The sequence below is a fragment of the Prosopis cineraria genome, unplaced genomic scaffold, assembly GCF_029017545.1.
Source record: "Prosopis cineraria cultivar Desert tree isolate PC_DT_omini unplaced genomic scaffold, ASM2901754v1 PC7, whole genome shotgun sequence".
NCBI lineage: Eukaryota > Viridiplantae > Streptophyta > Magnoliopsida > Fabales > Fabaceae > Prosopis > Prosopis cineraria.
Genome location: NW_026555338.1, coordinates 30,116,198 through 30,138,104, shown reverse-complemented (window position 1 = coordinate 30,138,104; position 21,907 = coordinate 30,116,198). Strand labels below are relative to the sequence as shown.

The following is a 21,907-nucleotide window of genomic DNA, read 5'->3' as shown; positions in this document are numbered from 1 at the left end:
CATAAGTATTAGCTTTAAAGTAATTAAAACGGCGAAGAATTATATTCCAACAATATCCTAATTTACTGCCCTTTATGTGTTGCTCAGGCAGCTTTTGGTTTTTACACCTCAAATGTGACGTGGATCGAGTTGTACAAAATCAATTATGCTGACACACTAGCTTGAGATGATTTGAGAAAGGACCTTGGCTCTTTTGTGCATACACTTTATATAATGAACTTGAACAAATCGTCTTTTACAATTCTCCATTCCCCTTGGTCTTAGAACTATTTCCTTAACATTACGTGTGAAAGAATTATGAGGAAACAGCCTTTGATTTTGCATAAAGAGATTCCAAACTCATCCATATATATTTATATATATCATCCATGAAACAGTAACAAACAAACGCTATTGCTTCAAAAAGTAAACTCGCTATTCTATAGTTTTAATTTAGCTAGCCATCAATCCTTACGGCTATCTATCTGTCTGGTTCTTTTTCTTTTCTGGTTTCATTTATAGTGATGTGAGTAGTGTTATGTTATGTACTATTAGCTAGCTAGGTTTTCTTTCACAGTGTGTTTAGAGTTTTGCTTATCCAACAAGTTGATAAAAACAGATCAGATATATTAAGATCATATTTCATGATATGATCCACTTATATAGCACTCGCTAACAGAGAGTCAAACTTGAATTGATTAGTGGGGAAAAATGGGATCGATCGCTTCTTAGGCGACACTTAGGTACTGTGATATATGCGTGATTCTGGTCCACTTTACATGCATTTCTGTACCATATTTTGTCATTCACATGGCTTCTACATATTCTTTTCATTTTTTAAACCCAGAGAAAGAGAAAGGGAACCATCATGCTGAGAAGGTGTTAGATGAATGGTTTCTAAAGCCATGCAACCTTTCACACGATCTTATTAGTTGTTTGGGACGATAATAATAAAGCGTACGTTCTCAAACAATGCATGAAAGCATATATGTAGTAAAAACATAGAAGAAAAATAAAAAGAGTAAACAATATAATGAGAGGAGATATATATAAATGATGGAAGATCAGAGTATCAGATTCGGAAAAGTTGTCAATATATAAATGGATAAGTGTTGGTGGCATTGGCATGTTAGTTTGTGCAGTAGAAAAGACAAAATGGTTATTCTGCTTTTGAACATGTTACAGAGATGAACAGTAGCTTTCATCATGTGGGTTTCTTCCGCTGCTGCGTCTGCTATACATGGCTGCAAAACCAGAAGGCAAGTGTTAGTGATGATAAGTACTGTTGCATGTGTTTTCCAAAGCTTTTGTTTTTTCGGATTAATTATTATGACTAGGAGCACTATGCCGGCAAGTTGGACCATGTTGGTGAGTTCTGAGTTTTGATTCTTTCCTTTAGACGCGGAAAAAGTGATAGAGAAGGAAGGACCAAACGCCTTACATGGGCTATGGAATCCTATATATGGAACCACTTGGAGTGTTTCCTAAATTGGTGATGATCAAAAAAGAAAAACGAAACATATGGTCCATTTGTGCTGCACCTTTGTGTGCAATCATCAAATTAATTTTTTTTTTTCGCCATTTTGAGTTGTTAATTTTACCTCATACTTAGAGCATGGAAAATCCGTGTCAACCCACCTAATTGAACTAGTAAATTATTAAATTAATATCTTGACTGATTTAATAAAATGTTTTATTTATGACTGGTACTAATCACAATTTCATTACAGTTTTGATCACAACCAATGCCTTTACCAATGATTAGCCTAATGTTTAGTACCTTGCTCACACTATAATTTTTGACACATCAAATTTCCTATATATATATATATATATATCTACAAAAGGAAACGCATGTATATAAAGCATTTAGAGAGAAATTGAAAAATAAAAAAAAATTATAAATGTAATTAATCATGGGTTTGTACATGGATTCATATAGGCAATTCACTTCACCATTTTTCAAAATTACAGCCTATTTGAATTTCAATTGAATATAATTAATTTCAAAAAAAATGATTAATATAATTGACTTTAATTATAATTGATTATATTATAAGATAATCATGTTTGAATATTATTTTTCAAAATTAATTTTGACATAATTGAAAATGTTTGAATGATATAGTTAGAATCAATTTTAGATGTAAAAATTACTATAAAAGACATTATTTTTTAAAATTAAAATATTGATAAAATTATATACAATGATGTTAAATTTATTCAACTCATTTAACAAGTAAAATATATTATTTAAATTATATATATATATACCTGATTAATTATAAAAATTTCAATTATATTATACTGTAATATTAATAATTTAATGTATGTAAAAAATAAATTAATGTATCTAAGTTCAAATAAATTTATATGATATTTAACATGTAGGATTAATTATGAAAACTATATTTAAAAATAATATTAAAATAAAAAATTATTTATAATTTAGTAGTTAATACTTCATCCATCCTAAATTATAAAATACTTTTGAGAGAGATTTAAATTTTTAAAATATAAGATACTATAAGAAAATTAAGGTTTCATTAAATAGGCTTATTTTAATACTACATTCTCTCTCTCTATATATTTAATAATTAAATATAGATTTAAGGTTATATTAAATGAATGATATTTTTAAAAGTTTATATTTTATTTTAAAAAATAAGGTTATTAGATATATTTAATGAAAATTTATTGGTGTGTAAAATCTTATTCAAAAATATTTTATAATTTAAATAGAGGGAGTATTATAATATAATATTTAAGAGGCGTGATCTTGGTATTATATTGTAATATTTTATTTAATAAGTTTAACGAAGAAAAGCAAGACAACAACTCTGCAAGTGCACAAAGGGGTATGTTGGGGCAGGTAATATTTCTGGCAAGAAATGAATGAAAGTAACAATAAAATTGTAATTGATAAGCTACTCAAGGCAGCTTAAAAGAAAACCAAGTTTAGCATTCAATAATCAATTATGGGGAAAATCGTTTGCTGGTTTCTTTGACTTGGTTTTTTAAGTTTTGCTTTGTAATAAAAACAACGAATTACGTTTACAGAAGCGTTGTAGAATAATTTTTTATTCACTAATAGACGCTCAATCTAGTACTAATGGATATTCTACAACAATTCGTGATGAAGGTTTAGGTTTAAAGTGAAATGAATAATTATGATTTCAGTAAAGCATTAAATCCAACGTCAAAAGTGCAGACAGGTGGTGGTAATTATGAATATCAATTAAATAGTCTAGCAATCCCATCTACAGAAGATCAGGTTAAGTCAAAAATTGAATTTTTATATAGTTGTGAAAAATTTGATCCACCATTGGACCAATAGGCCTATCAAGTTCAGGCCCACTATCGTATTGACCGAAAGAATAAGTGGATGAAATTTAATAAGAATCTTCTCCAATAATAGAATGAGAATCAAAAAGATCTTAGTCATGAGACCCACTTCAACAATATTATGTGGGTGTATATGTATGTATATATATATATTCTCTCAAACAAAAAAGTATGAGAAAATATACACATTGAGCCGTACAGAAGTTTGTCGACGTGCTGCTGACTTGTGTTTGCTGAGTGATAGAAATCACATGATAACTAATATGATCAATCATGTGACACACAATGATACAGACACGTCGTACACAAAGTTAAAGGAAAGCCACACTGTTTATAATATATATGAAGTCTTAAGCGAATTTAAATCAGCTATGAAATAACTTGACTCTGCTTTTGATGTTCTTCTGCACAAAGTTCACTTTGACATTGTTGACCCACAATCTCTACAAATCAGCTGTGAAATAACCTGACTCTGCTTTTGATCTTCTGTCTGCATATTGGGCACTTTGACATTCTTGACCCACAATCTCTACAAGTCTGTATCATTATCACTTCATTATAATCACAATGCAACACCAAAACCAGACCTAATTTTACACGCGCGCTCAAGTGCGTACACAGTCTAATAGAAATTCAAATTCATTACAGTTAGTAGAACTGACATGAAGTACTGATTCTAAATCATTCATTATTCTATTAGAGTTAGTCTCACCATGTGTCCACAACCGAAGGCCATGTCCTTATCATTGGTCAAGCATATTGCACATGCCTGCATTTCATTGTAAAATGCTTGTGTTAGCTCAGATTTATCAAGCCTAATCTTTTTGGATTTATTTTGTCACTATTTATTTATTCTATAGGCTGACAACTGATTTAGAATTCATTTGTAATTAATTATAATACCCATGAAAATCAGACAATATGGAATAACAGTTTTGATGAGGCAAAAATATCAAAGAGATTATATTAAAAAAAAATTAAATAAATAATGGTAAATTTTTTGTGAACTAAACAATTCATTTACTGTAAGAAACACTATCTTAATCATTTACATTTATATTTGAATGTTAAACCAAAAAAAGTTTTCTTTTGATTTTTTTATGGACCTATACTATTTAACATACCTGTTCATTAAGGAAGATTGGATTTCTGTCCAAACTGTTCCTTCGAGAAACCTAAATAAAGTCAATAATTAGAAAACAGAAAATTTCAAATACAGAATAAAGTACACAAACTAGTCACAAATTTTTTCATGCAAAAGCAAAATCAATATTCCGAATTTAAACAAATGTTGTTGTTGTTTTTTTTTTCACTATATCATCATACGAGTTAAACCTAAAGCTTTATTCATATTCTATTTCACCCTTACCACTTTAGCTAATTTCAAATAGCTTAGCGAAGCAATGTCATGTTTTTTTAATGCACATCAAATACTTGTGTTAAATATTTATCCAATGATTCTAGTTAATAGTTATATGAGTTCTCTTTTAGAGTTGTGCAGTAAACAGTAAAGTGCTTTAGAGTGGGGTTGTCGATAGGCTTAAACTTATGTTTATCTCCCTTTAAACTTGGGCTTATAATATAGCGATAGGTCTGTATAAGATTCACATGCTAGACTGGTCTCATTACTGTCTCTATTTTTCTCTTCACTGGTATAGCCAGCTACTTTAGAGTCCCACTAGATGATACTACCACTATAGAAGATTCATGTATATATGTGTTATAAATAATAGGGAGAGTGGCAATGAGGGCCCCCAGAGGAGAAAAAAATATCAGTGAGGGCCAAACACAACTTAAGGCTCATTTATTCACAATTGAATCGATGAATCTGTATCTGTGAACAGATAATCTTTCAGTTGTGTTCAGCTCTCACTGCTATTTTTTCTTCTCTAGAGGCCCTCATTGCCATTCTCCCTAAGTAATACCTCTGGAGAAGGAGAAGGAGAAGCAATTCTAGATTCAATTGCAGCAACAGCATCAAGTGCAGTGAGTAGTTTTTGGCCAGTTTCTTCAGCCAGTTTCATGGCAAAATCTGTGGCCCGATCTCGCTCCTTTCTCAGCTTTCTCACATTTTCTTTCTCTTCTTGTACCTCTCTCACAGCCTTTGAATATTCATTCTGTACAACATTTCTACTGGCATTACATATCATATTAATCTCAGAAAATTACACGTTTGACCTTCACCTTTGATTCTCTACAATATTCTTGTCAACAAATCCGAGTGGTTAAGTACAATTATAGGTTAGAGGAATCATATACCTTTAGCATGAGTATGAATTCTTCTTGCCTTTTCATTTCTGCAACCCTCTTGTCCTCTGCAATCTACACGGTATATCCACAGAGTTTAAAGATAGCCACATACAGAATCACTTGAACTAATTGTGTGTGTGTGTGTGTGCAAAGTAATTTGGCAGCAGCATAACCTGCAAACAGCGTAGCTTCTCAGACAAACTATTAACCAAAGCACGTGCTTGCTTCTCCGAGTCTGATATTAATTCCTTTTTATGCTTCAGAATGAGCATCTGATAAAAGTAGTAAACAACACAAAGTGTTATATTAGCCCTTCTCACATCCCTAGAATTTACAAACTTATACTTCATAGTTTTCTCTGCATTTCTATATTAATCAAAGGATTAACATGAATTAAGCTTCTTGTTCTCATGACTACTGCAATTACCTGGTGCTCAGATTCTTTGATGAAGCTGTCTAGTTTCTCTTTAGCACTCCTTGCTAGCGTTTCCCAGTTGTCACGCTCTGATTTTAGTGACATATTCTCATTTCTGATTATCAGCGAATATTTCATGTCAGTAAGCATAACCAATCTGCACAAAATTTATAACTAGCATTCTTCATATTCCAAGTAATCCACAAAGTCCACCTAGTTACTACTGTAAAAGAAATTTGAGTATCTGTCAACCACATCAGCATTTCAATTGCTTTGCAACTTTAATGAGACATGAAATTGTTCCTAAAGAAAGTTTTGGATGAAACAAAGTAACATCTTGTGAACAAGTGAAACGAGGAAAATCAAGAATAATAAAAGACTCTTGTACTTGATCTTTGCCAGTTCTTCCTTTAGTGTTCTGACTTGTTCTGCTATTTCATGGGGTTCCTCAATAGCTTCCTGCATCAAAACAAAAGTTCAATTCACAAACTGGCCATTGATTTTTTCTCAGATGAAGTTCCATCCTCAATATTCATACCTCAGAACTTCCAGTTAGAAGATTGAATTTGAGCTGTTTCTTAAGCTGCTCTTCATTTGCTTCAACATGTTGTGCCTCTCTCGCATCTGTTATCTGCTCATCATCTTCATCAGAAGAGTAAGAACTTCCCTGCCCAAATTTTCAATCATAAATCAATAATTCAAGTTTAGATCATACCCAGATAACAGTCTTAATCTTTAAAACTTTCCAACAAGCCTCCTAATATATGAATGTTCAGACATATATAGGTAGCCCTATTAATATGCCACATCACCAATGAAATAACAGGTATAAAAATGAGGTTCTACGCATGAATTTAAAAATTTAAGCTAGTATCAAATTTAAAAATCAAGTAACTATTTGGACAGAATCCAAAATTCATATGCTCCTACAGATTTTTCAGTATTTATACATCTGATATGAGCAAGTTAAAACGTGGGCTTTCATATGAAAAAAAAAATGGAATAAACTTGTATATGACAGTAACATTACATTTTCAAGCTGCTTGATCAAAAGCTGAGAAGCACCATGAACAGGTCTTTCATACTGTGGTTCTGTCTCCATCTCATTGCATTCATATTCATGCCAAAATCTCCAATGAGTCACTTGGCATGCCCATGAGCTGATAAATTCAACAGACCAGAATGAGTCATCTTTACTCTAATCACAAAGTAAATTGAATATTTCTAAATTTATATCATACATTAACCAGGAAACTCATATCTAAGCTAAAAGAGTATGAACAATCAGGATGGAAAAGCTTATAAAAAAGAATTGAGACTTGCCAATACAGAGTAGTTTTGCAACGTGAGCAAGTTCTTCTGGTTATGGTGCATAATTTTCCACAGTATGAGCAAGCATCCAAATCCTCTCTTGCAGAACCAAACTTCCCATCTTCATCTTCATCTTGAACCTTTCTGTCTTTTCCATCCTCTGCTTTGGAGTACTGATAATAGGGTTCTCTTTTATCAGCTAAGAAAAGCCACCCCAGGAACAGTATGACCATGATCATCATTATGAACTTGAAGAACCATAGTAGGTTAAAAAACAACCCATCAAACGCCTTAAAGGCACTCTGTGATTTCAGTGAGTTAAGAAATTGGAAGGACAAGCTTGTGTTCTTAGGAACTGCCATGTCTTGCTCCTATCCAATTATGATACTTACTTTCACAACTTAAAGTTAGATCAGAAGCAAGTACCAGGAAATGAGAACCAATCAACTAGGGGAAACTAGAAAATACATAAAAGCTTGACTTGAAGTTTTCAGGTCTACCAAAAACCATTGACTTACCTTAATCTCCAGTGCTCATCTTGATATTAAAACCATAGAAATTTTCTTCAGAGGATGAGATAAGTTCATTCAGAAATGAAAGTCATGAAGGATAAATCTTTATCACCATAAATCAATGGGAAGGATCAAATAAGGAGGTTTATAATAAGTGGTAAAATAATTTATCGTGTTGTGAATTACCACTTCCAAAAATATTGACCTATGGAGTGAAAGCCCCAGCCAAATCAGTGACAGGTTCTTTTTCAGTGATCTCAGTATTGAGGGATTTTTCCGAGAAAATATGCGTTCATTAGTATAATCCAATTAACTAGTGTGACATCATCTGATGCCAATTGAGTTATGACAATTGGGCAAGTGCTATCTAGTGTTACTTTTAAATTATCGTAAGTTAGCTTATTACTAGTCAATGATGTGACGGTTGAAGCCAGGGGCTTAAAATTATAATCCAAGTCTAATATATGCTCGATCCATTCCCACATACAAGTCACAATTAATTAATTCAATGGAATCTTAAAAAAGTAATTAAAACATCGATATTGTCTTAAAAAATTCTCATTTTATCCTTATTAAATTATCATTTTTAAAAACATTTTCTGGTATGCAGCCTCTTATCCTATTCATAGAAAATTGTGAAAAATTAAAATTAAAAGAAAATAATTAATAATCCATTTTTTATGCAGAGTTATATATAAAAAAGGATTATCAATTTTTTAAAAAAAAGTAACTTATATATAAGATTAGAAAAAGTATTCAAAAAGTGTGGGCTATTTCTCATGTTTCGTAATGTTAGTTATATTTAAATTCTATAAAATTTATATCAAAAGGTTTTTAATATTATAATTAATATATGTGTGTAAACAAAATCTAAATAAATATTACTGTTTGATTGTAATTTCACGCTTTATAGTTTTAAAAAATATTTAATGTAGTTCTTGTCAAATTTTGGTCCTTAAATGGAATCGACACTTGGCTGACGGTAGCAGTAAAAACTTCCATTCTTTAAAGAAATAATTGAGTATTTGATTTTCAATTTTTACATATTAAACAAACTTAATTAAGGGGAATCTATTTTATATTTTCAATAAGAAATGAGAAAGGCTAGAAAGTTAAAAACAAATGAAATATTCTTTGGTAGGATGAAAAAGAAACTAATGGTAGATTATAATTATAAATTATTGATACAAGTGGATGGAAGTTTTCCGTTTCTTCTTGTCTTTGTCGTTTGTTGGAGAAATTTTCTTGGCCAAACTTGAAAGAAGTCTTGCAATTATAATTAAAAAAATAGCATTTTCCAATCATTGACCGGAACGGGGGAAAAATGCTTTGCCTAATATAATATCGTTTTGTTGGCATAGTAAAAATTAAATTACATAGACTATTATTGGGTACAAGAGTAAATTGACTTTTAAATTATAAGTTTAGAAGTGTCAAGGACTATAAATTCTTTTTTTTTTATAATTTTTCCTTCAACTTTTTAAAATTGTGCAATTTAGCCATATCATTAACAAAAATTAAACTAAACCATTAGTTAGACCAAAAAATTTGTAACTTTTTTGAATCTTTGCATGTAATTTTTTAGTCATTTACTATAATTTTTTATCATTTTCTATAGTTTTTAAATTTTTTTTTCATTTTCTATCAATTAATGATTAAAGTTAATTTTTATTAACAAAAACATATTATACTATTTTTAAAAATTAAAAATAAATATTATATAAAAAATAAATTTATAATTTTACATTTCTAAACTTATAATTTAAGGGTCAATTTACTTTTTTATCTATTATTATTTATTCAATATTTGTAAAGTGAATAATCAAGATGGAATTGGTATTTTTTCCGATGGAATGGAATTGGTTTTTGGTGTGTGTGTGTGTATTAATGTACAATTAAATATTAAGATAGTATAAAAATTAGATAAAAGATTTACAAATATTAAATATAGAGTTTTGGTTAATTAATGGTTAAATCTTGCGAATTGTAAAATTTCTAACTGTTTGTTTTAAAATTTCCAGTTTTTTTATAATTATTAAATCAAGGGTTAAAGTTTAATTTTTCCATGTATTTATATTTTAACAGTGCTAGACGCTCTATGCATTTTAGTAGGAAATTTTTTTTTCCTGAAGTATTTTTTGAGGTCCAAAAATGTCATTCTATTAGGAAGTCATTAATTTTATCATTTTTTGCTAACATGACTTATGTGTGGGTCTCACACACAATAATAGGTAAGGCTATAGTCATATTTTTTGGTGCTAATTTGCTCATAAATTCTTCTTTCAAGAGTATGAGCACCTTAAAATCTTTTATATGAGCATTGAGCACCTTAAAATTTTATTAAAGTAAAATTTAATAAATATTGTAAAAATATAAATTATTTTCATATTCAATAATTTAAATATTATTATTTATAAGTATTCATTCAAAATTTATAAATTATTTTTTATATATCAATCTTCGATCTTCTCTCTAATATAGTACCCAGATCGTTACGCCTTTTGTGTGTATCCGAACTTATTTATATTTTTATATGGTTAAATTCCTTAAATTTTAAAGTCATTTTTTGTAATTTTTTAGTCAACTAACAATTTTTCTTCAAAATATTGCACTACCAAATTTAATATTCTCTGTATGTTATAATATTAGGAGTAAAATAAAAAATATGATAAATCAATACCAATAATATATCAACAAAAATATTTATTTAAAACATACTGCTTATTTCATTAATATATTATAAAAAAATTTACTTAACAAAAAAAATATAAAAATGAGAAGAAAAAATTCCTTCATTAATTTAGAGATTTGTTCCCTTCATTTTTAATACAAAATTATAAAATATTAAAATATAAAATTAGGTGGTGTAATGTTTTAAATAATAATATTTAAATTATTAAATATTAAAATACTTAATATTTTAATAATAGTTATTAAATTTTTTTGAACAAGATTTCAGGATATCTAGCATTCTTAAAAAAAGACTTTAGCATCAAATGACATAGTCAAAATCTTACATGTCATTGTGCATGGACGCACATGCCATTTCAGTGAAAAAAGGGTAAAATCAACGGTTGACTAATATAAGAAGTTTTTTGCTCCCCAAAAAAATAATTTAAAAGTAAAATTGCTTCGTTTAAAAGTATAAGGTGATCAACACTTCTAAAAAAATAAGTACAAAAATAAAATTGGATCATAACCCTCAAATCAACTAATTTAAAATCATTATAGCCTACCATTTTTCTTATAGGCCCAACTAATTCAAACCATTTTTTTACGATTAATTAATTAACTAATATGAAAGAGCAATACTTTATAAGGCGGTCAAATGATCTCATGAAATTTCTAAGAACAACATACAGTGATGTCTATCTTGCCAGCTTCCCTTAAATGTCCTTTTCTTATAAAAAAATACTTTTAAAATTAATCTAACTACACCTTGCTTTATTCTTGTCACTTGAATTATCACCAAACATTATATATATATATATAATAAATCAATTGAACTATTGAAGACAGAAAAATCTGGGGGAAGAAACGGAAGGCAGCTAATAAAAAATAACTTCTATTGAATTAGATGCTTCTAAAAATTAGAAAATTAGCTCATGAATCAACGTTAATATAAGGATATAAAATATAAAAACTCTTAATATATCCCCGAAATAATTTTCAAATTTTATATAATGTATAGGACAACGTCTAATTTCAAATAACTCTGAAAACGAAAGCCATGTTCATGTACATGCGCTGAATTTGTATTGACGAAGACGAAAGGGAAATACAACACCTTTCTTCCTTATCAAGTTGCGTACTTTTCGGGTTTACTTTCACAAACAAATTCAACTATCAGTTATATATGCAATATTTGGAAATTTCATTACAAATATTTCAAAATAAATTTAAAAAAAAACTGATAAATCAGCTAATGACAGATAGAGACTAGAGAGTGGGTATTGGGTATGCAATACCTTTCTTCTTAAAAGAGGGGGAAATTAGGGTTAATTACTTCCTCAAACATGCTACTCCTAGATTAGCTACTTAATTAATCACAATAAAGAAAACCTAAATGGACCGAGTAAAAACCACCAAGCATGAACACTTGTCTATTATAACGTTTAGTAATGTTTAATCCATCGCGTGTGTGTGTGCATAATAGCATCAACCCAATTTTTTTAAAAAAAAATAATTATAATATTGAGGCTAAATTGCATTGCACATAAACCCTTTTAATTTTGGATATGAGCAAATATTTCTAAAACTTAATAATAAACCCTCCCAAACACTTAACAAACCCCTCATTAATTAGTTTGTTGAGCACGCCTCTCGTCCCATTTGCATGACCAACAGAGACCAACAGAGAGTATTTGTTTTAATTTTATTTACAAAACATCTTAATGATTATTATATTTATTTTTAGCCTTTTGCTTTTACTAAATGTTGAGAAGGTATTAAATACTTGAATGTTTTGTTTTTAATGGACGTATCTTTGGACCACAATACACGATATCTTATAGAAGCTATGTTTTATTCAAAATATAAGGCATTTGATAGTTTTTATAATTTTTTTTAACTATACTCCTATTTTATTTATTATTCTTTTTGATAAAAAAATGATATACTAGAATTATTAAGGTATTTATATAGGATATTTAATAAGGGTACAATTGAAAATATATTTTTTAAAAAAACTAAGGTTTTAACTAAATTTTTTTTATAATCCTAAAGAAATTACCAATATTATACTCCTTCAATTAAAAAATATAAGGCATTTTCAATCTATAAAGTAGTTACATACTTTTAAACTAACATTATATTTTTATATTTACCTCTATTAAATACCCTACAATAAATATAAAGTTATTTATCAATAAGGGTACTTTAAAAAAAAAACAAGGATTAAACCTTAAAAATTAAAAATGCCTTATATTTTTTAACATCAAACTTTTTAAAAAATACCTTACATTTTTTAAGGGAGGAAGTATATTGTAGTCCAAAGGAAGTATATTTAATAAAGATAACATTAAAAATTTGTTGAATTTTTAAATAAAATTAATAAGATTTAAAGTTTTTTTTAATTTTGATAAAATATATTAAAAATAACTAATAAATAAGATCGAAGAGAGCACTAATAATAAAACATAATATCAGTTTATTTACACATAATTTAAAGCTTAAGGAATTATCCATCTGTACTAGCAAAGTTATTTACACATAAAACACTAAATTAAAAGAATTATTGTTGCGGGCATATAAAATTTAAAAATTGCAAATGGCATGGAAGTGAAATGACGGCATGTCATTCAAGTATCGTTAGTTTGAGAATATTGACTTCTTCAACACGTTACTAATTGGTTGCTGGTTGACTCATCTCGATAAAGGGTAATTGCATAGCATGTATTGACTTTCTCATGAGTTTTATTTCCAATATTAGCAAGTCAAAATTTTAAGGAGTTATCCATCTATATTAGCAAAATTATTTGCCCCAGAAAAACTAAATTAAGAGAATAGATTGTTGCCGTCATATAACATTTAAAATATTGCAAAAAGCATGGATGTGAAATGACGACATTCTTCCAGGTCAAACAAGAAATGACGACATTCAAGTGTCGTGCTGGTTTGAGGATATTGACTTCTCCACCACGTCACTAGTTGTTCAAGGAGTTCAACTTGATGAAGGGACGGGTAATTGTACGGCATGTTTTTCACTTTCTTATCACAATTCAAATAATTAAACTGCTTTAATCTTTGTTTCCAATATCGGTAAGTCAAATGTTAATCCTGCAACTCAACTCAGATTACCAAATTACACAACTGATGATCCTGTCTCATCTTTTGAAACAGTCAGAAAACAAGGATTAACATCCCCTGCATCATAAAACCAAGGATACATTTTCAACGCAGCAGATTCAGCTGGCTATGAATACTATCTCCCAGATAAAATCTCAGGACAGTTTATGATCTTCTGTTAGTATATGACACGGTCAGATAAAAAATACAAACAGAACAGACAAAAACTCTTGTGTGTGTGTGTGTGTGTGTGTGTGTATCTATTTTACAAACGATGGATCCATCAAGTCAGATATGAATAAACGTATAAACGTGTTAGAAGATGTTAACAAAATGTCTAGTATGTTTGCATATTTATTCACAAGTGGATGGTTTACAAGGGAAGAAGTCAAACAGGTTTGAATCTAGAGGTGTACATGTGTAGACAAGATGCTCTATCAGTCATTTGGACGAGTTGACATAGACTCTCGAGGATTCATTCTTGTAATTTCCTACATAAGTACATAATTGTTTCTATGGTCAAAAAAAAAAAATGAAAAACTCTTCCAAACAACCAAGACAACTAAGATGCTTACACTTCAAACTGTTACCACCTACGCATCAAACTTGTAGGTTATGAACTAGAGATTCTTATGTAGATTTGGCATACAAAAAATAAAAACACCAAATCAGTGAAAAACATACAAGGGAGCATGTTAGAGGTTTGAGAGAAGTTTTACTGAAAAGTGGCTTGATATGCTCATATGCCTACACGTTTCCCGTCTAAGTTTCATTTTCTTCCATACTTTGAAGTTACTTCTGCTGTCTCTAATCAGCATACCATTGTGTGAGTAGATATGTATTGTATCGGCCAATCATTTGGTTGGGGTGGGAGGGAAAACGATGGGGAAGGTTGAAAGGAATGTACATGTAGCACCAGTAAGGAGCTTTGTTATCTAGCATCAACATGGATACAAGACATGGCTCATACGGAATATGTACATGATATTGATACCCTACAATGATCACCCAGGATATAGCCTGACAAAGCTTGTGATCTGTTCTCGGCATATGGGACACTTCGATAATTTTGATCCACATTCTCTGCAGGTCTGTAACAGAATCACTTGAAAATTATCACAACATATAAAGGAAATTTTTTTCTTTTGTTTTTTTTTTTTTTGGGGGGGGGGGGAGGGTGGGAACTGTTGATCTGTTTGGAAAAGCTCACCATGTGCCCACAGCCAAAGGCCAAATCCTTTTCATTGCTCAGGCAGATGGCGCATGCCTGCATTTAATAGGAAATGGTTTCAGGTTTAACATAGAGTTCAAGTAAGTCAAGGTCGACACTTGGAAGACCAGGATTTATGTTCCCGCTTTTAGAAATCCTGTAATCGAAACCCTTATTTGGCAATAGAACTGGAAAGATTTCTTCCCTAGTATAACGGTTATATGGGTTTTCTTCAACCACAACAAGAATTTCTTCATCCCTGCCAAAAGATTATAATCCTCCATACTTCACCCCCAAAAAAAAAAAAAAAGGTAACTTACCATGGCAGGTCGGCCGAAACTGTCTGTCCAGACAGCAACCTGAATAGAAGGAAGAAGTCAGGAACACGAGGTTCTCAAATTCAGAACTCGAGCATACTAACAAAGCAGTCCCCATTTTACATGCCTTTTCCTACCATTTTATGGGACTTGCCAAGCGAATTTAATTATTATAGATTTAAAATTTCCACCAATTGATATTATTGAGGTTAATTTGTTATATGGGCTAATATCTAGAAATTATGCAATGCATAGTAAAAACGTCTTCATTACCAGAACTTGCATTTTATATATTATACAAATATACATTTATAAATTGGGAAAATATTATGGAAAAGTCCATGCAATGCTATTCCTTGTGAGATTGATAATTTTTATTCCATGAGTACACTTTCTAAACTTGAAAAATTATTAAACTTGCTAGAGACACCAACAGACAAGAAGAAAGGAGATGCACCTTATCATTTCTCGATCTAATTTTTCTGTCAAGTTCAAGGAGCCTTGCCTGAAGGGCAAACCGAGAGAAAGTAACTATGAGTCATTAGGAAAGTTCACCTGGAACAAGGCATATTTTGAAATAGGCACCAATAATTACCTCAGCTATCATTGTTCTAGATTCTGCAGCTGCAACATCTCTACGAAAATCCTCCTTTAACAGTTGGACATATTCCCGCTCTGATTGGAGCTCTTTTTCTTTCTCTTCAACTTCTCTCATGGCAATTTCAGCAGTCTTATGTCTCTCATCATGCGCTGCAGTAAGCTCTTGGATGTGTTCCCACTCTTTCTGCAGTTCCCTCTTCAATTCAGCACATTTACTCTGTTGATTAACAAGTTCCAATGAATAAAACAAAATAAAAAAAAAAGAAAGGTATATAAAGATTTTCCTTCCTATCAATCAAGAGAAATTAAAATACTGATAAGGCACTTAAGATAACAGGCCTCCAGTTTTTGTATATATTCTTCTTGCTTTCTTTTCTCTGCAAAGTTTGCTTGGACTGCAATCTGTATGGAATTAAACTAAGTTGAACAGTTCAAGACAAGGATATGTTAAAAATATGAATTATGTAACAGGATTAATCACAATCAAAACCTGCAAGTCTTGTAGCCTCTCAGATAAATGATGAACCGCATTTTGAGCTTGTGCCTCAGCATTTGATATCAGTTTCTTTTCGTTACTCAAGACAAGCAACTGTAAAATAAAGTAAGCATTTGCCCTAAAATGGTTAAACTGCACGGCCACTCCCAAATTTGAGACATATCACCTGGTGTTCAGATTCTTTCTTTAAGCTCTGATATCTCTGTCTAGCAAAATTTGCTCGTGCTGCCCATTTGTCACGCTCTTCTTTAAGAAATATAATCTCATTCCTGATCAAACATACGAAACAAGAGAATATTATAATTAAGTTTTTATTCAAGCAAATCGAACAAGAAACCAAGACAGCAAATGGAAACTTCACCTAAACATTGCTATTTCATCTTCGTGGCATCTCACCCCTTCCACTGTATGATCCTGTGGTCTCTTAGTAGGTTCCTTCATTAAATCATAAGTTCATGATTAATTCTGTCCTTTAATCACCGACCCACACCCACTTTTTTCCACATAAACAACTATATCCAGCATACCTGACAGCCTCTAATCAGAGGGTTGGTGTTGGTGGTTCCTTCTGCAATAGACCGAAAAGGACAAGAAGGCTAACAATTAATGAAGAATTGGAATTACCCATCCAATGCACAACTAGTTATTTTGGACAACATTCCCAATCAAAAATTTGGTATGATTTGGCAGACACCTGAATAAAATCCCAAAGCAAGGGGATGAGGTGAATGATCATGACCCTCCTCTTGATGAGGATTCTCAAGCAACCCGACCTAAAAAGAAAAAATCGTAAAAAATCCAAACACCTGTATCCACAGCTTCCAGAAATTCCATTTAGAAATAAAAACCTACGTTTCCCGGAGAAGGTCTTTCTGTTTGAGCGGAATCCACGTTCTTCGGAGTGCATTCAACTTTATGCCATCTCCAATCTTCAATTAAGCACTTCGCTGAACTGAGAAAGAACATAACAAGCACAAGAATTAGATGCCACCAATAACAACAAAACAAACAAAGAAAAAGATGATGATGAAAATTCAAGGCTTGCCAATATCTGACGGCTTTGCATCGCGAGCATCTCGTAGTGGCTGTGCAGCCACACAAGGCACAACTGAAGCAATTGCTGAGAGCGTCACCGGACACTTGGGTGGGTTTCCCTGTTGCGTTGTGACTGCCGTCAGTGTCCTTCACTCCCGAATTCCACTCATCAAACCCTTCCTGCACAATGGCTCGTGGAATTTTTTTTGAATGAAAACTGAAACACTATATTAACAACAGATTGCAACAAATACAGAAGGCCATCACATTCAAGCTACATAGAATTAGAAGTGACTCGTAAAGTTAAAAGTGGCTTTAACTTGTTCCAAAATTTGACCTTAAAGTTGCACGCTAAGGTATTTAGTAAGCATATGCACATTCTCAGACTCAGAAACTACGCATGCAAATAGCAAGGGATAGTGTTAGTATCACTCAGTAGTACTTTCTGTTCTGTGTGGAGGAGGATGGCAATTGGCAAAAATCTTTCAAATTCATGATAATGGAGGCAGCTTGGTTTCATTTATGAATGAATTTATATGTAGAGATTTTGCTATAACTTCACAACGTTGAGAGGCTGAAACTTTTGAAAATCTGGGTTTTCCATTCAGTTGGCTCCGGGCACATGTTTTTTTTTTTTTTTTAAATAAAGTTTTAGATTTAAATCTAATAAGTAGGGAAAATGGGGATCTTCTAAAGTTTTTAATTACACTTAAATACCATAAGTTCTAGACATTTTAAAGAAGGATCAAGCGTTTTGGTGAAAAAAAATTCATGAAAAAATTTAATTCTTAAAATTTATTTCAATTATCGGTTTAATTCTAAATTTAGAATTAGAATAATTTAGCTTTTGTAATTTATTGAGTTAATGAATTACAGATGGTAAATTATTTTGAGTCAAAAAAATCATTTAAGTTAAAATGCTTACCATATTGCTCTAGATTAATGGACATTTAAGTTAACTCCATATTTAACTTGAGTTAAAACCCATTTTTACCTTTAAAGTATCCATAGAAAAGTAACTGGTACTTTAAAATTCAATAACAGGAAAAATAATCTCTCTACTTATATGAATAATCAATGTCAATATGCACATGTTTTTAAAAAAAAATTAAGAGAAAAAAATTGATGTCAATGTAATTAATTATTAATATAAACTGATAAATTTTTTAACTGTTAAGCAAAAAAAAATTCAGAACGTTAGTTTCATCATATTATTGAATTTCAAGGTAACAATTCCCTTCTTAAATATTTTAGGAGCAAAAAATGCCCTCTAATTCAAAAATAATATAAAACTAACGGTAGACATCAATGTTGGTTAGCTAAGGGGTGACATTACACCAATTTAACATTTTAGGAATAGCATTGCTCCAAACGAATAGTTTACGATGACTGATATTACTTGTGAAATATATGTAGTTGGCAAATAATAATTTCCTTTAATCCTAAATATTGTTTTCAGTATATGTTAGGATTACTAATGAAAACATATCAGTCAATTTTTATTTTTATTTTCTCAACCAAATTTCCAAAAATCTTTTCAACGCTAGCACCTTAAAATGTGTCTGTAATGAGTAAAGCATGAAGAGAAGCCTCAGGTTTAATTATCTTCAAGACTTCAACCCAATGCTCCTTTGGTTCAACTTGACTCAATTATAAAACCTAATTTTTCATTAAATTTGATTTGATCTGGTATTTTATTCTCTCTTCTCTTCATTTTTGTTATTTTTTACATATGATTACATAATTTTTTTTAAATATTCACTTTTAATTAAAGAATGTTATTCTTCCCTTGCCAGCTGTAGTAGTGGCTAGTTATTTATAATCAAGATAGGCAAGGGCTTTTTCCATTGTGGTGATTTTGTAACGCTTAATGACGATTATCAAGCACAAAGGACAAAAAATAAACAAACAAACAAATACATTACTAACTAATTAACCACTTGTTTTATTTCTTTTTTACTGATTATTCTTTAACCTGATCGCTAGCTAGGTATTTAATTTTCTTCCAATTTTTTATTTTACACAACATGGGATTAATTGCAGTTAATTAAGCTAATTATAATTTCAACCTGTAAATGATCAAATGAAGCAAATAAACTAATGAACCATTGGTGTCAAATTAATTGCCTATATATATGAAATTAATCAAGCTTACCTTTTTAGACTTGTTAACAATTCTTAAGGCTTCATGAGACTGATGTGTTTCTGGGTCCACAGTTTTTGTCTCTCTACATTCATTCTTATGAACTAATCTCCAGTGCAGAACTTGGCATCTCCTTGAGCTGACAAACCCACAAGAAAACAAATATATATATATATATATATATGACTGTTAATTTCAACAAACATCGAATTATATTGGAGGAATTTGATTTTCTTTGAACAAAGCCCCGTTTTGAATCTTGTAAATTAAAAAAAAATGTCAGCAAAATTTTACTCTCCTTTTAATTGAGACTCGACTAGCAGACTCGAATGTGGATGTCAGTAGTATTAAATATCAAATAATTTTCACAAATAAATTTTGACATACAAATAATTGCATTAATTATCTATCACTTAATCATCATGTATTACTTTCCATACTAAATATTTTAAAATTATAACTTGAAGTGTTATTGTCTTTTTAAAATTATTATACTTTAAATTTGAAAATACATGCTTAGTCGCAAAAACTTAAGAACACAGTTAAATTCTGGCCAAAAAACAAAGAAGAAAGCACTGTTAAATCATCGATATGCAAGTGAAATAAATTTATGATTTTGGATAATTAATCATTGTAATTAGTTATTATAATATTTAAAAAGAAAAACATCGTGTAATCATTAAGTACAGTGAAAAATAAATCACATGTATAAATAATATATTATAGTTGAGGAGACTACTTGCCAATATCTTGCGGTCTTGCACCTTGAACACCTTGTGGTGCTCAAATTGCCGCAGAAGGCGCAACAAGCACCATCGCTCCGACCACCACCATTGTTAGCCGTCCGGTCACCAGTGGCCTCGTAGACCGCCACAAGACCGAGACCTATTTGATCGCCGGGCTGCTCCTGATCCTCTTCCTCCTTTAAAAGATCAATCAGACTCTGAAACTCCTCATTTCCATAATTTAAAGTAGTGTTGTCAGATTGTTTAGTTTCTGTGCAATGCAGCAACAACAAGCCAAAGCCTAGAATTACGAGGCAAGTGATGAACAATAGCCAAGGCTTATCATTATTGTTGCTATAATCTGAGAAACTGGATGAAAACAATCCGTTATTTTCTGTGAAACTAAACAACCCCAGAAACCAATTCAGAATCCCATGAACCAGAAGCATCTAGCTAGGTTAATCCAATATCAAAGCCAGCCAAAAATCTCCGCGCGCGATTTCAAGAAGAAGCTGATAAAAGAAAGAACAAGAGAGAGAGCTTCAAGGAATATTATTATTATTATTATGCCACGCTTGAGTTCCATTATTTGGTGATATATATATATATATATATATAAAGTAAAAGAGCTCTCGTTCTTGTGAAGTTCTGTGACTCTTCTGGGTTATTTCTAAATCTCGGCGATGCTTTGAATATCGAAGCGAAAAAGTCATGATTGCGTGGAAGGAATAGAACAAGTCAAAATTTTGATATAAAGTAATACAAGATAGTGGGTATGGTTAATTATTAAATTATTACTATCAGACGTTGCTGTTCTTACCGGCCAGAAGCAAGAGGTTGGGGTTGAAATCTGAGTTGTGAGAAATCATTGACCTTCGTGGGCAATTTCCTGGGACTCACACTTCTTCTTCTTCTTCTCTTCTCCAGGTGATGATGCTGCTTTGAACAAACCAGGAAATTCCACAACTGCTTCTTAATCTAATTTAAAACTACTTTTTTCATTACTCACTAGAGACAATCCTGTTTGAAACATAGTTAGATGTTAAATATGAGACACTTTTTTTTATAAATATTTGAATTTTGATTTGTCACAAAAGACTAGTCTAAAACTAGTATTTAATTTTGAATTCCTTTAATTTTTTCACCTTTTTAAGGATAATGCAACTTTTAACTCCTTATATTTATCTCAATTATTAATTTAATCCTTCATATTTAATTTTTATTAATTCAGTCCTTTAAGTTTATTTTAATTATTAATTTAGTCCTTATTATTTAAAAAGGAGACAGCACTAATAAAATTTGTTGACCTACATGATAAAATATCAATGGCAACCATAAAGATTAATTTAAAAAATATAATTACTTAGTTAAAAAAGTAAAAGATACAATTTTTTTAATAAAAAGAGAACAAAACACAATAAGAATTATATTGATAAAAATTATGTTGATTTGATGATTAATTTATTCTTATTTAGCTACATATATATATATATATATATATATATCAAGTTCTCAATAATATACTTTACATATTATATTATTTTAAGAGTCAATTTGTATTTTAAAACTTAAAAGACTCATATGATAACTTAAAAAAATATAAAAAACTAAATCAATAAAAATTAAACTTAAGAGACTAACTCAATAACGAAAGCAAAACTTAAAGGGTTGAAAATTTCATTATCTCTTTTTTTTTTAATTACAGCTAGTATTTCCTTTTATACATGTTCTCACTTAACTCATTGCAAAAAGTTAATACTACTCAATTTTTTCTTGAGCTTT

The 21,907-nt window shown here is 30.5% G+C and overlaps 2 protein-coding genes across 9 annotated transcripts; both read right to left on the bottom strand.

The window, feature by feature from the left end:
- Nucleotides 1-3,370: 3,370 nt before the first annotated feature.
- On the bottom strand, nt 3,371-7,996 carry LOC129315867 (nuclear-pore anchor-like). Of its 4 annotated transcripts, none has more exons than XM_054959992.1 (12): nt 7,819-7,996; nt 7,313-7,548; nt 7,020-7,149; nt 6,528-6,656; nt 6,378-6,448; nt 6,002-6,104; nt 5,748-5,846; nt 5,584-5,646; nt 5,250-5,441; nt 4,449-4,499; nt 4,037-4,093; nt 3,371-3,861 (listed from the first exon to the last, which is right to left on the bottom strand). In XM_054959992.1, the coding sequence occupies exons 2-12, from the start codon at nt 7,540-7,542 to the stop codon at nt 3,775-3,777; spliced, it is 1,212 nt and encodes a 403-aa protein (XP_054815967.1). In that variant the 5' UTR covers nt 7,543-7,548; nt 7,819-7,996; the 3' UTR covers nt 3,371-3,774. The 4 variants fall into 4 exon arrangements, with proteins under 4 accessions (XP_054815967.1, XP_054815968.1, XP_054815969.1 ...); XM_054959993.1 differs by having other exon boundaries at nt 7,313-7,499; nt 7,819-7,992; XM_054959994.1 differs by having other exon boundaries at nt 7,313-7,473; nt 7,819-7,992.
- Nucleotides 7,997-13,933: 5,937 nt separating this feature from the next.
- LOC129315866 (nuclear-pore anchor-like) lies at nt 13,934-20,686 on the bottom strand. 5 transcript variants are annotated; one of them, XM_054959985.1, is made up of 15 exons: nt 20,144-20,686; nt 19,413-19,539; nt 17,268-17,437; nt 17,075-17,174; nt 16,917-16,995; nt 16,750-16,790; nt 16,584-16,657; nt 16,389-16,491; nt 16,217-16,315; nt 16,066-16,143; nt 15,722-15,943; nt 15,584-15,631; nt 15,130-15,168; nt 14,810-14,866; nt 13,934-14,690 (listed from the first exon to the last, which is right to left on the bottom strand). In XM_054959985.1, the coding sequence occupies exons 1-15, from the start codon at nt 20,572-20,574 to the stop codon at nt 14,604-14,606; spliced, it is 1,755 nt and encodes a 584-aa protein (XP_054815960.1). In that variant the 5' UTR covers nt 20,575-20,686; the 3' UTR covers nt 13,934-14,603. The 5 variants fall into 5 exon arrangements, with proteins under 5 accessions (XP_054815960.1, XP_054815961.1, XP_054815962.1 ...); XM_054959986.1 differs by having other exon boundaries at nt 16,066-16,128; XM_054959987.1 differs by lacking the exon at nt 16,066-16,143.
- Nucleotides 20,687-21,907: the final 1,221 nt, after the last annotated feature.

Excerpts from the sequence above, each read along its gene's own strand:
- LOC129315867 (XM_054959991.1), bottom strand. The coding sequence starts at position 7,662 with ATGGCAGTTCCTAAGAACACAAGCTTGTCCTTCCAATTTCTTAACTCA. Across the intron at positions 7,150-7,312 it reads TGCAAAACTACTCTGTATTG|CTCATGGGCATGCCAAGTGA; the intron begins GCAAGTCTCAAT and ends TGAATTTATCAG. Across the intron at positions 4,094-4,448 it reads CAATCTTCCTTAATGAACAG|GCATGTGCAATATGCTTGAC; the intron begins GTATGTTAAATA and ends AATGAAATGCAG.
- LOC129315866 (XM_054959985.1), bottom strand. The coding sequence starts at position 20,574 with ATGCTTCTGGTTCATGGGATTCTGAATTGGTTTCTGGGGTTGTTTAGT. Across the intron at positions 15,944-16,065 it reads AATATATACAAAAACTGGAG|AGTAAATGTGCTGAATTGAA; the intron begins GCCTGTTATCTT and ends GTTAATCAACAG. Across the intron at positions 15,632-15,721 it reads CTAGAACAATGATAGCTGAG|GCAAGGCTCCTTGAACTTGA; the intron begins GTAATTATTGGT and ends TTTGCCCTTCAG.